The 14,788-nt window shown below is 35.6% G+C and overlaps 1 protein-coding gene across 8 annotated transcripts in view; it reads right to left on the bottom strand.

Annotated features, from left to right (window-relative positions):
* The window catches only part of NSD1 (nuclear receptor binding SET domain protein 1), a 134,783-nt gene that overhangs the window by 34,913 nt on the left and 85,082 nt on the right, over positions 1–14,788 (bottom strand). For all 8 annotated transcript variants that reach the window (XM_016158287.2, XM_016158293.2, XM_016158286.2 and 5 more), the window contains 4 exons: positions 6,544–6,668; positions 4,506–4,776; positions 3,141–3,250; positions 176–251 (listed from right to left, as the gene is read on the bottom strand). In XM_016158287.2, the coding sequence (XP_016013773.2) occupies positions 176–251; positions 3,141–3,250; positions 4,506–4,776; positions 6,544–6,668 (582 nt within the window). The remainder of the gene's footprint in view (positions 1–175; positions 252–3,140; positions 3,251–4,505; positions 4,777–6,543; positions 6,669–14,788) is intronic.

The following is a 14,788-nucleotide window of genomic DNA, read 5'->3' as shown; positions in this document are numbered from 1 at the left end:
ATGATATGATTTTCCAGTGTCTCACAAAGTTTCAGGAAGCATTACTTTGGGCAAAAAAGTCTTAGAATTTGTACCCACTGGCCTTGCTTAGATATGTAACAATTTTTCTAGTTAATCAACAAGATGCTTCACACTTATTTTTGCATTACGTTTCTTAAATTTCAAAAATACTCACCTCCACTAAATGCTTTAGAATGAGATACAGCACATGATTCAGTAATGCCATTCTCCAAGTGACCAGCTTCATAACACTACAAATAAGTAAAATGCAACATGGTTTACAGAGAAATAGAAAATAAACCCTTTATACTATATGCCAAAAGGTGAACTATCTATTGCCAAAGACACAGAATCCTGGTTGTTTTTTGACAACTTAAAAAAAAACCAAAACAACAGTATGATAATAGTAAAGGGTTCAACAGAAAGTTCGTAGGAAAAGACATCAGATTTTTAAAAAGTGCTCCAAAAGACTAATGACCACCACATACTAATTTAAAAAAATAAAAGCTAACCCAGAGACTTCCAACATACAGATACAGAAATGTAGCTCTGACCGAAGTGGGAAGAGAAAGAGAAGGAAGGGGTATATACCCAAAGACACATCTCAGTTCTATTCCTCACCGCCCTGTATTTAAAATCTACCTTCTTAAAATTGCATTTATAGCCATTAGATTTTATAGAGACTTATCTACGTGATGAATTCTAAATAATAAAAAACTCTGATCATGGAATGTCTTTCTAATTAACATAAATTGAAGCAACATTAAAATTCAAATACTAAGGTGCTCAACATCATTAATCATTAGAGAAATACAAATAAAAACCATAGTTACATATCATTTCATTCCACCTGAATGACTCAATTTAAACTGACTGACCAACTAAATGCTAGTAAAGAGGTGAAGAAGCTAGAACTCTCACAGACTGCTGGCAGGAGTGTGAAGTTGTACAACAACTTTACAAAAGTGTATAGTAGTTCCTTTAAAAGGTAAACATGCATGAGCCAGCATCCCACTCCTAAGTATTTACACCAAGAGAAATGTAAATATTTGTCCACAAAAAGACTCAGAGAGAATATCTGCATCAACCAAACATGAAAAACCTCAAATGCTATCAACAGGAGAAAGAATAAAGCTAATTGTACTTGGAATACACTTAGCAACAAAAGGGAATAAACTGACTAGTAGCCTGTGGATGGATCTCAAAAACACTTGTTGAATAAAAGAAGCCAGATTAACAAAAACAATATATATGACATTAGAGAACAAGCAAAACTAATCTACAGTGACAAAAGTAAGAAAGCACTGCCTGTGGAAAAGATGAGAATGGGTAACTGAATGAAAAAAAAGACCAAGAGAACTTTCGGGGGTGATAGATATAAAGCATAACTATAGTTTTGGAGGTGCTTACATGGCATACACAATTGTCTAGAGCAGAGGTCCCAAACCCCCAGACTGTGGACTGGTACCAGTCTGTGGCCAGTTCCTGGAAGGAACTGGGCTGCACAGCAGGAAGTGAACAGTGGGCAAGCCAGCAAAGCTTCATATGTATTTGCAGCCACTCCCTACTCTAGCATCAGCCCTCTCAGGTCATCAGGCATTAGGTTCTAGACCGCTGGTCTAAAGTCATCACACAGAACAATTAAGATCTATCCATTTTATTGGTGTAAATAATACCTCAGTTAAAAAAAAAAGTTCTGGGATACATTTGCCTACATAAATTAAGTATATAAACTAAATCATGCTTTTTATCCCTTCGGGAAAAAAATTAACCCTCAAACAGGACAAACCTCTACATTTTAGATGAGGGAAAAAAAAAAACAAAACAAAACATAACTACATTTGACAGAGCAAGATTATACAAAGTAACACTATTTTTTAAGTAACCAAGTCTCAAAACCATTAAGGCTTCATCTTATTCCTTATCAAGGATTCATCTTATTCCTTCAAGTCATTCACTTATGTATATTATATCTCAATAAACTTGGGGAGAATCATTCAATTGGCCCAAATTCTTACTTTCTTTGAAATTTGTTATTACCTCAACTCTAACAGCCTTCCATGACTCACCTTGTATGATACTACTAAATTTATTATCTAATTGGAAATGTCACTTCCATGCTCAAAATACTCAACTGAATTCCAGTTTCCCTGGCCCTTCCCTTCTTCCTTTTCCAACAATCTTGTAAAATGGCTAAGATTTGAATAAGACAAAACCAGGAGAGAAAGAACTGCAAAAGGAGATTATCACAGCCTTACTAGGGTATAAAAACTGCAGAGAAAGTTCAGAAGGCAGGAGGTGAGCCTAAGAATAACTGAAAAGTCCACATCATAAGGCTGCTTTGAGAAGAACAACAGATTTAAAGGATATAATGCCATTTTTAAAACAAGGACTCCAAACACAAATAAATTAAAATTTACATTTACACTCTAATCCAGAGGGGTGAATATCTAACAAAACAAAAACCTAGAGGCCTTGTAGGATTAATAGGAGTTTGCTACAGCTAAGGAAAGGAGTCCAAAAACTCAATGAATTATTTGTGATGTGATTACAATTTGCATTTTTCTTCAAAGAAAAAAAATTTTAATAGGAAATCTATGCATCCTACAATTGAAATTCTAACATTTACCCTAAGTTACTCCTCAAACATGAGATAAGATGTTTTCCTAAGGAATCAATATTCAGCTGTTATCCATTACAGAATTAAAAAACAATTTTCTATTTCCATATACTATTTAATGATGCCTTCTTGGATAATGAAAACCAAGTCTGCAAACTCAAAAATTTAAGTTCAAATGTTTCTGTCTGGATTATAGATGAGCTGGGTCTTTTCTGAGGTATTATACAGACAGGGCAATGGGATATGAGTCAGTCAGCGGCTTGTAGAAACAGAAGTAAAGCAGACATCAGGTAACAGGTTTTGAGCCCAGAAAATAAATTACAACAAACACAAACTTTACTCCGTCGTAAAAGTGATTTTTCATTTTCATTTGAAAGAAACCTAAAACCAAATAATCTGCATGTCCATAAAAATGCAAAACAGCCCTTAATACAGGATCTCTCAGACTGACCAAGTATATGATGACATTCTGTAATTTCTTTGTTTTTGTGCATCATTTGAATTGACTAAAATAACATACCTTTTTAGAAAAACCAAGATCCCCTTTCTTGGGCATAAATCCAGGGTCTAAATCATTTGATTCAAGAAGTTTCTTAGTTGGTTTTCTCTGACGTTTACTTTCATAATTTCCTGAAACACATGTTATATTCTCATTAGATGATTTAGAAACTGGGCACAAGCTAATTTAAAAAAATCTATATACCACGCAAAAATGAATCACTGAATTTTTTTTAAATGTTTTTCTCATCATCTTATGGGGAAGGACAGCATAGGGATTTACTCCAAATTGTTAACACAAAACAAGAAAATAATTCTCAATAGAGACAAACTAATGTAAGGATGTTTGTGTGTGTGTGTGTGTGTGTGTGTGTGTGTGTGTGTGTGTGTGTGTAAATCACCAAAGAACTAAGAGAAATCAAAAGGGCAGAATGGCCTTTATAGAAATTCATTGGTTCTAAGGACAAAAGGAGAAGTGAGGTGAAGTAGAGTGGGTATAAATGGGCCAGGATTAGAATTTTTGTTCTGCTCCTCAATAAATGAAGGACATTTATTTACTTTGTAGGATTGCTCTTAAAATTATATAAAAGAGTCTAATAACAGAGTTGGGCACATAATAAGTAATGAGATTGTAACTATCTTTATTCTTCTATTTATATAATAAGTAATGAGATTGTAACTATCTTTATTCTTTTATTTAAAGTCTTTTTGATTATGCCTTACTTGATTAAACACAACTTGGATACTTTTTTAAAAAGAAATAACATCACAAGGTATTCTTGGGAATATAAAAAATTATAGCCAAAATTTTCCTTGGCTGATTAAAATATTCGATAGTCAGAAGATGAATTAGAGACTATGTTTAGATCCAACTCTCACCAGGTGGCATGTATACAAAGAACGACAAGGGAAAAGTTAATTGTTAATTCACTTCAAAAAAAATACTTGCATTTAGTTGCTTACTCTGTGTCAGGTAAATTACACTGAGGGAAATTATAAACAAGGAAACACATTCAGAAGCTAAATAATTTCCCAGGTAACACAAGGATCAGTGGAGCCAGTATAGGGAGCATGAGTTTCATGTGCTTATTATTCTACTGCATGCAGTACCCTCTCTGAAATCCTTGTAATCCTGGGTGTCAATTCATACAGTGAAGGGCAACAATGGAGTCAGGAAAGAATTTTTTAAAAAAATGCCTTAACAGTGTCCCGCCAATTTATGGTCAGTAAATACATTTATTTACCAGCACTTTAGGCATTTCTCAGGCCAAAAGTAGGTAGTTTGTTATATAGAGATACACTACTGGCTTTCCATGAAAACCTACTAAAATCTCCTGCTTCCTCTAATCATATCCACTCACTCACTGAGACTCCAACCCCATCTTACCTGTTGTTTTAACTAGCAGTTCCTCAGATTCAAGGGCAGGCCGTGAAGAGACTTCCAGAGCCACTGGCACAGACAAGGTCAGCTGTGGCAACTCAGCATGTCCACCTCCAAGTTCTGACTGAGACAAGGGCCCTTCCAAAAATGGAGCCTCCCTTTCAAGAACTGGAGGCTCTTCTTTGGTTGAAATCAAAGAATTCTCATCCACCTGCTTGTTTTGAGCATTAGATCGACTTCGTGCTAAAAGGTTTTCCTCTTCACAGCGGGAACTTACCTAAGAGCAAGAAATAAAAAAAGAATCCATAGGCCAAAGTTGTGATTTGAGTGTCCAAAAGAACAATGCACTTAAAAAAAATGAAATTGTGACACATGCTGAACCCCGAAGACTTTGCTAAGTGAAATAAGACAGTTAAGGAATAAATACTGTACAATTCTACTTATAGGAAGTACCTAGAACAGTAAAATTCATACAGACAGAAAATAGGATAGTGCTTGTCAGGGGCTTGGGGGAAGGGGTAAACAGAAAGTTTTTAAAAATAGAAATTTAAAATAGAACATAAAAAAGTTCTAAAGATGATTAATGGTGGTGACAGTTGCAAAATTATATGAATACACTTAATGCTACAGAACTGTACACTTAAAAATGATTAAAATTGTAAATTTTATGTTATACAGTAGTCACCCCTTATCAACAGGGGCTATGATACAAGACCCCCAGTGGATGCTTGAAACCCTGGGTAAATCTGAGCTCTATATATACCATTTTTTCCTATACAAATACAAGTATGATAAAGTTTAATTTATAAATTAGGTACAGTAAGAGATTAATAATAAAAATAATTATAACAATATACTATAATAAAAGTTAAGTGAATGTAGTTTCTTTCAAAATATCTTATTGTACTATATTTACCCTTCTTGTGATGATGTGAGATGATAAAATACCAAACCTATTCCTGAATCCCTTACTTCCAGTCAATGGCCTGTATCATTCATTTCAGGGGATCCCTTGCTGAAGTCTTTGTATAGGCTAAATGCTTTCTGGTGTAACACACTGCCATCAATTGAACACATTTTCTGTTCATGTCTTCCACACAAATTTGATGCCTTTCCCATCTTAACTAAGCACTTACTATGCATCATGGCCATAACTTATGCACAAGGTGCAATAGCAAAACACGAATTTTTTTCCTTCTTCACAATTTTAAAGATAAAAGATTCATTGTTACTATAGATCTTAGTAACCCCAGCGAGTACTTTTACCTTTTCACTTAAAGGAAGCACTTTACTGCTTCTCTTTGGCATAGATGAACTGCCAGCATCACTACTCTTGCACTTTGGAATCATTATTAAATTAATTAAGGGTGATTTGAACACAAGCAATGCAATACCACGACAGTTGATCTGATAACCAAGAGGGCTACTAAGGGATTAAGGGTGAGTATTGTGTTCAGAGTGGATACAACAAGAAGATACAATGGGTAGTCCTAAACTGGATCATGATTTGCATATACCAAATGTAAAGGTTAGGGGATAGTTGGAGAAATCTGAATACGGATTGGTTATTAGTTAAACTGATCTTATTAGGAGTGATAATATTAAATCAGTTATGAAGAAAAATGGTCTATTTTACAGAAGTGCATGTTATTTAGGGGTATAAGGTCAAAATATTTCTAATTTACTTTCAAATACTTCAATTTAAAGAAACTGAATTTAAAAATAAAGCAAATAAGGTATCATAAATTTTTTTAAAAAATTAGGATCATACTACACATTTTTACAAATCATTTTATCATAACAATATTCCTATATCGCTCCATACACTTCAAAAACAAAGGGGGAAATACACACACACAGAATACAAAGACTCATTTATACATTTCCTGTTTAACTAGTATATGCTAAGTACTGTGCCAGAAGCTGGAGGTAAAAAACTGAAAGCGATCTCAGTTAAGTAAATTATTGTCCCTTAAGGACAAAATATGATATTGAAGGCAAAACTACAGCATGCTAAAAGGACTAATAAAAGATTAGAACATACCTTGTGTACTTGTTCCTGTACTTTCTTTTGTTTTTTCTTAGGAGCAAATATCTGATCATATTCTTCAGTATATTCCAGAAGCCACTTGCTTGGCTTCCTAAGGCGTTTCTTCTCTGACCGCACAGCTAGAAGAGGAGAAACAAGTTCAGCATTAACTAAAAAGTTGGAGGAAAACCCACTGTTTTCATGCAGCCATCTCTGCACTCCCAAAGGTACAGAGATGGGAAACTCTCAGAAACACTCTGGCTTAAGCTCCAAGAGACTAAAAATGCTATGGTTTATCGTGTGAAAAAGTTGTGTGGAGGGGGAGGGGTTGGTGCTCTATAGATAGACTGATCTTACAGAAAAGATTAAATTGAAACTAGTGTCCTACAATGACAGATAAAGCTAACATTAGAATACAGATTCTAAATCAAGTAAATTCGTAAATACCTCTTGAATTATTTTTAATGACACATATCCGGAATATGCAGAATATTGGATGGGTGTTCAGACAGAATATTACTTAATGAGTACCACCACATGAATTTCAAAAGCACTCTGTACACTTCCTATCATGGTTGGTTGCAGTGAGTTTCACATTAAAAAACAGAAATATTTCTAAAAAGAAGTACAAAAATACAGAATTATACACCACAATCAAGTGTGGCTTTATCCCAGAGGCACAGGGATGGTTCAACACATGCAAATAAATTAATGTGATACACTACATAAATTAAAAATAAGAATCACATCATATTAATAGATGCAGGAAAAGCCTTCAACAAGATACAGCATCCATTTATGATCAAAACATTTAACAAAATCCATAATAGAAGGAAAGTACTTTAACATAATAAAGGCCATATATGACAAACCCTCAGCCGACATCATACTTAATGGTGAAAAACCAAAAATCTTCCCTCTAAGATCAGGAACAGGGCAAGGCTGTCCACTATAGCCACTGTTATTCAGTGTAACTTGGAAGTCCTAGCAAGTGCAATCAGACAAAAGAAAGATAAAAAAGGCATCCGAATAGGAAACGAAAAAGTCAGACTGTCACTATTTGCAGATGACATGATTTTCTATATAGAAATCCTCAAAGACTCCACGAGAACACTACTAGAAACAATAAGTAAGTACAGTAAAGTCTCTGGATACAAAATCAATGTTCAAAAATCCATAGCTTTCCAATACTCTAATAATGAAGTGTCAGAAAAAGAAGTGGAAAAAAGAATTCCTTTTGCAATTGCAACAAAAAAGAATAAAATACCTAGGAATAAATTTAATGAATGAAACAAGTGAAGGACCTACATAATGAAAACTATAAGACCCTATTAAAAGAAACCGAAGAAGATACAAAGAAATGGAAAGATAGTCCGTGTTCTTGGATTGGAAGAATCAACATAGTTAAAATGACTATATTACTTAAAGCATTATACAGATTTAATGCAATCTCCATCAAAATCTCAACATTTTTTAAAGAAGTAGAACAAAAAATCATCAGATTTGTATGGAAGCACAAAATATCCCAAATTGCCGAAGCCATCCTGAGAAAGAGGCATCACTCTGCCCAACTTCAAATTATACTACAAAGCAACAGTAATCAAAACGGTATGGTATTGGCAGCAAAACAGACACATAGACCAGTGAAGTAAGAGTCCAGAAGTAAACCCATATTTATATGGGCAAATAATTTGACAAAGACGCCAAAAACATACAGTGGAGAAAGGAAAGCCTCTTTAATACATGGTGCTGGGAAAAGAATGAAACTAGACTGTCGTCTTTTACCATACGCCAAAATTAACTCAAAATGAATTAAGTACCTGAATATAAAACCAGAATCAAGGATCTTGGACTTAAAAGAGGATTTTATGAATTTGACCTCAAAGGCAAGGGAAGTAAAAACAAAAATAAATGAATAGGATTACATCAAACTAAAAAGCTTCTACTCAGCAAAAGAAACCGTCAACAAGGTAAAGAGACAACCGTCTGAATGGGAAAATATATTTCCAAGCAGCACTTCCAATAAGGGCCTAATATCAAAAATATACAAAGAACTCATACAACTCAATAACAACAAAAAAAACAAACAATCCAATCAAAAAATGGGCAGAGGACCTAGACACTTCTCCCTAAAGAACATACAAAAGGCCAACAAACATATATGAAAAGATGCTCAACATCACTAGCTATTAGGGAAATGCAAATCAAAACCACAATGAGATACCATCTCACATCTGTTAGAATAGCTATAATTAACAGGACAAGTAGTAACAAATGCTGGAGAGGATGTGGAGAAAAAGAAACCCTCATACACTGCTAGTGGGACTGCAAATTGGTACAGCCACTATGGAAAACAGTAAGAGGGTTCCTCGCAAAACTAAGACTTGATCTATCATATGATCTAGCTATCTCTCTACTGGGTATTTACCCTAAAGACCTGAAAATCCATATCCAAAAAGATATTTACACACCAATGTTCACAGCAGCATTATTCACAGTGGCCAGGACATAGAAGCAACTCAAGTGTCCTACGATAGATGATTGGATAAAGAAGCCGTGGTACATATACACGATGGAATATTACTCAGTCATAAGAGATGAAATACTGCCACTGGCAACAACCTGGATGGATCTCAAGATAATTATGCTAAGCGAAATAAGCCAAACAGAAAAAGTTGAAAATCACATGATATCACTTATATGTGGGATATAAACCTAAAAGCAACAAATGAGCAGGACAAACAGAGATTCATGGACATGGACTATAGGCTAGTGGTTACCAGTGGGGTGAGGGAGAAGGGGGGAGGTAGATGGGATAAAGGGTGTCAAATACAGAGTTTAGGGTGAGGGTAAAGTGGGTAAAGGGGATCAAATATATGGTAGCTGAAGGAAACTGGACTTTGGTAAAACATAACAGAATACACAGATGTCAAATGACAATGTATACCTGAAAATTATATAACTGTATTAATCAATGTTACCCCAATAAACTTAGTTTTCAAAAAAATATATATAATTATATGTATATCCTTACTTCAATGATGTAAAAAATGTAGACTATGTCTGTCAATAAGAATACAATAAAAATATAGACTTTTTGGTACTTGCTTTTAAAAAGCCTCTTGTCATGTTTTGTGGTCAAAATATCAAAGTATCATAGCATTTTTCTCTGAATTAATGGTGAAACAAATACGTACTATAATTTCCCTTATTATAAAAACCTGAATATACTCAACATGCTATAATCATTTTACTATACTGTAAGCTCTTTGGGAACAGAAGGTGATGCCTAAAAGAATGAGCAGGATACAATCTACTCAAGAAGCAAGAGGCATATTATGATATAATGATCTCAGGGGAAGCTGTTCCTACTTCAGCTGAATGCAACAAAGCTGATATTGTCTCAATAAAAAGAATGCAAAAGTTGAGGTCAAAAAGAAAAGGTCTCGGGCAAGGTTGGCAAAGGCTCTTACTCCCTGGGCAGCATATATGGAAATAAGCCATAAACCCTTGAATTAGACAAGAAAATAATTTCTTTACACTAATTAAAACTGCTATAATTTCACAGTAATAAATAGTAGTAATATACTATTTTGCTTGTTTAAAGTTAATGTAAAAGGAACGGAAAACTTATGTCCACCCAAAAACTTGCACAAGGATTTTTTATAGCAGCTTTTTATTTATAATTGTCAAAACTTGGCAACAACCAAGATGTAAGTGAATCGATAAACTGTGGTACATCTGGACAATGGAATATTATTCAGCACTAAAAAGAAATGAGCTGTTAAGCCATGAAAAGAGATGGAAGAAACTTAAAAATGCATTTTACCAAGTGAAAAAAGCTAAGTTGAAAAGGCTACATACCATATGAAAGATTCCAACTATATGACATTCTGGAAAAGGCAAAACTATGAAGACTGTAGAAAGTGGTTGCCAGGAGGTTGGAGTAAGGGGCAAGAGGGAGAGAAGAATGAAGAGCAGAGCATGGAGGATTTTTAGGGTAGTTAAAATACTCTGAATGATAACACAATAATGGACACATGTCATTATACCTTTGTCAAACCCACAGAATGTACAACACCAAGAATGAATCCTAATATATAAGATAAACTGTGGACTTTGATTATAATGTGTCAGTGTAGGTTCATTGATTGTAACAAATGTATCACTCTTTTGTTGGGGTATACAACAAAGAGGGAGTCTATGTATGTGTGGGGACATGAGATATATAGGGAATCTCTGCACCTTCCCCTCAATTTTGCTGTGTACATAAAGCTGCTCTAAAAAAGTCTTCATAAAAAATAAAAATGGTAGAAACAGCAATAGTTATAAAAATTGTATACCAACAGATCTCTCAATACGATTATGAGGCTATCTAAACTTTGCAACCATTGGATCTCAGACAATATACCTGTAAGTGACCTGAAATGGAGAGTTTTTCCAAAGCATTTCAAAAGAAGTTAAAATCACAAGCCAAGCAATTACTTAAAATGTTCCCCCTCAAATAATAATTCTGAAAAATCTCTCTTGGAGACAAAAAATAGCCAAAACACATTTTGGAATAAATATATGCATCTGTACCTATGACAGCTGATGTTACTATCATTAACCTTATGCTCCGAGGCAAACAGATTATGCCTGTAATATATCCCATTAAACACGGCACCCAGGTTTTCAAACATCAAGGACATTTGTAAAGAGAAATAAGATCAAAGAAATGACAGTGAATAACAGAGTATACTGTATGCAAGTCATTTGTCCAGCCATGTAACATTCTCTAATCCTCATTTCAACCTATGAGGTAGGTGATGATATCCTCATTTTAAAAAAATGTAACTGAAGCTCAAAGAGGAAAGTTATTCAAGTTAGTCCATTATTTAAGTGGCAAGGCCATGATTTCAATAAAATTATGGTCAAATTCCAAAAACACTGCGTTTTTTTACTAAAACAAGCCCCCATGCTGTCACATTGTTATATCCGTCACTCCCTCCCACACACTAATTAAACCTCAAGTCCTAGACAGGTTATGTTCTCTCCTTTGTTTTTTTAGTAGGTTCCATGGGCTAATCCTTCTTCTCTTTCTTCCCTTTCCTCTTGAAGCTGCTGTCCTCCATTCTATCTTTGGATTCACTTCTCTCATAGAATAACTTTTAAGACTAAGCTGTAGTACTCCAGTTCTCTATTTCTTTGATATCCACATGAAAACCAGCAAATAGTATAAAAACTACCAATGGGAATGTTTTTGTAAATACAGTTTTATTGGAATATAGTCATGCTCATTTATTTTACAAGTAGTCTCTGGATGTTTTTGTGCTACGAAGGAACAGTTGAGAGTAACAGAGGTAGTATGGCACACGAAGCTTAAAATATTTACTATCTCTTAAAGGAAAGTTTACCTATCCACCCATCCCCCTCATCCCAACACACACACACACACACACACACACACACCCTTAAATGAACAACAGAATAACACTGTAAATGAAAACAGCCTGGTCACAATTGAATGACATAAAACCGAAGATGCTTCTTTTCCTACTCACATATTATATGATTCTAATATGAATTTCCAATACCCAGGAAAAACTAACACAGCACCCACCTGATCTGTCTATGCTCTGAGCTTAACTAGATAGTTCACCCAGTCAAACCACTTTAGACTTAAAAGAGCCTGGAGAACTCACCTAATCCAACTACTCTTCGAATGAGCAAACTGAGTCCAAAAGGAAGTCATTTGCCAAGTCAAGGTAAAGAGTTATCAGGAACAAAAGACAAATATGACTTTTTGGATAATGGAAGGAAATATTAAAAGCCAGAAAACTACAAAAGCCAATGGAAAGGAGTAAATTACCTAAGCCTCATATATGGTACATGATATATACGAAACAGAGGAGCCAAAGTACACCACCACTAAGTTTCATGTCAAATACACATCAAATCCTAGCACAGAGACAGCACTATCATGCAGAATGAAAATAAACTGCTCATACAAGACAAGTCTAGCAATAGCTTTAGACTACAGAGTGTATAAATATCAGCTAAAATTATAAAACATCCAAAAAATTGAATGAACCCCAAAAGATTACCAATTAACAAATGAATAAAATGTGGTATATCTATCCATACACTGAAATAAAGTTCAGCAATCAAAAAGAACAAAATATTGTTATATGCTATAATATGGGTAAACCACAAAAACATTATGCTAAATAAAAAAGCAAGTCACAAAAGATCACATATTATATGATTCTAATATGAATTTCCAATACCCAGGAAAAACTAATGTTGAGAGAGAGTAGAGATTAGTGGCTACTTGAGTTTAGTATTTTATAACTGTATGTGGGATAGAGGGATCTCACTGTGTGGTAGAAATGTTCTAAACTGATATATGGGGAAGGTTGCACAACTCAAGAAATTTACTAAAAATCATTCACTTGTACACTTAAAATGTGTGACATTTGTTATATGTATATCATACCAAGAATAAAGTTATTTAATAATAATAATAAGAAGAAGCCAATGTGTCTTTAAGAATGAATTACAAAGTTTCTCAATTTCATCAAAATGGTGAATTTTCCCAGAAGAATAAGGTACTAACAGAGACATTACTCCTCCATACAGAGTATTGGCTCCTTTCCTCTTCATGCCTCTTCTTCCCTAGTTCAGGAGGCAGAGTTTAGGGGAAAAAGACAAAAAGATAAACAATTCTTCATAATAATGGCAAGTACTCAGCCCAAACTTCCTATTGAAAACTAATAAAACTGCTGTATAAAGTGTTTTTAAAACTACCTTAAAAGAAGCAAAACAATGACAAGATTATCAAGAACTACAAACCAAAAACTAATGCAAAGTAATAACTTAGGGAAATAAATAAGAGACTAAAACTGACTAGGTCCTGAGGGTTTTTTGGTGATCCCACTAAAGTGAAAGGACAGAAATGTGAAAGAGACTAAACCATGGACCCAAAGGGCTCTATCCTTAGAGTTATAGTGAAGCAGTACCGTGCGTGTCTCAACTTCCAGGAGACTTGGCACAAAGTAGAAGAGGAAAAGGAGGGAGAACAAGTTCTAGAGAAGTTGTGATTGGTCCTCCTATAGACTTGCAGCCTGGCAGGCCAGGAAAATTCGAGCCTCCATAAGAAAACTCATAAAGAATTGCTGACTTAAAGTCAAGATAGCAGAGTTGATAAACACTGTGCTGGCCTCCTCCCATGTCCACATTAAAATTACAACTCAATTACAGAACCATCACCCCTAAGAATCACCTAAAGACCAGGTGAACAGAACAATCTATAACTAAAGATATAAAGAAGAGGCCATGTTAAGACTGGTAGAAGGGGTGGAAAAGTGAAACAGGCTGGTCCTACACACACGTGGCAGTTGAGAATCAGGAGGGCTATCTAGCTGTGCAAGTCCCCATTGAGGCTCACAGGTTACCAGACCCATAATGGGCTCCCCAATCTGGAGTACCAGTGCTACTAAGAGGAACACCCACAAGATCTGCTTGTGAAAACCACCAGGGAGTCTATCTAGCTGAGGTGAAGGGCTGCTGTAGAGCCAGGCATACCCTTAAAGGGCCTGAGCACAGATCACTCACTCACAAATACTCCACGAAGCTCCGGAGAGGGGAGAGCAGTTCAAAAAGCACCAGAGACATCTGGGGAAAAACTGAATTGTCTGGCTTCAGGGTGAGGCCTGGAGGAGCAGCTGTCTTGTGGACTAAAGGGCTGGCAGATACCACTGTTCCTTTGTTGAGTCCTTCCACCACACAACCAGTAGGCAAATGGGGGCACCACATCTGAGTCTCTATTAACTTAACACCACTCTCACCCCACCCTAAGGATTTTCTGAGACCTCACTCCACCAAACTCATACACTGGCCAAACCTCTTTCAGCCGTTGTTCCTCATAAGCCAATAGAGAAGCTCATGCTGCAGACCTTAAAATCTCTCAAAGGTCCAAAATCTCAAAGAAAACTGGCCTCAGTGTGTCCTGTACCTCTGGCTAAGCAGTCCCACACCTGGCATTATTGGCAACTGGCCTCAGTTCACAGCTTAGCCTCTTTCAGACACCTCCGAGCCCAGCACAGGAAACTAAAACTAGAGATCACTCTGTAGCTCCTACCAGATAGCCCTGGGCTGGACACAGGCAGCGGCTGACCTTGGTCTACACCAATGCCCCTCCAATATACCAACTTCAGACCACATCAGAGCACTACCCAACTAGCACCACAAACAACACACCCAAAAGGGTGCACTCAGC

This window comes from Rousettus aegyptiacus, unplaced genomic scaffold (genome assembly GCF_014176215.1).
Source record: "Rousettus aegyptiacus isolate mRouAeg1 unplaced genomic scaffold, mRouAeg1.p scaffold_m13_p_7, whole genome shotgun sequence".
Lineage (NCBI taxonomy): Eukaryota > Metazoa > Chordata > Mammalia > Chiroptera > Pteropodidae > Rousettus > Rousettus aegyptiacus.
The sequence above is the reverse complement of the archived record's forward strand: the minus strand, read 5'-3'. Positions and strand labels throughout refer to the sequence as shown.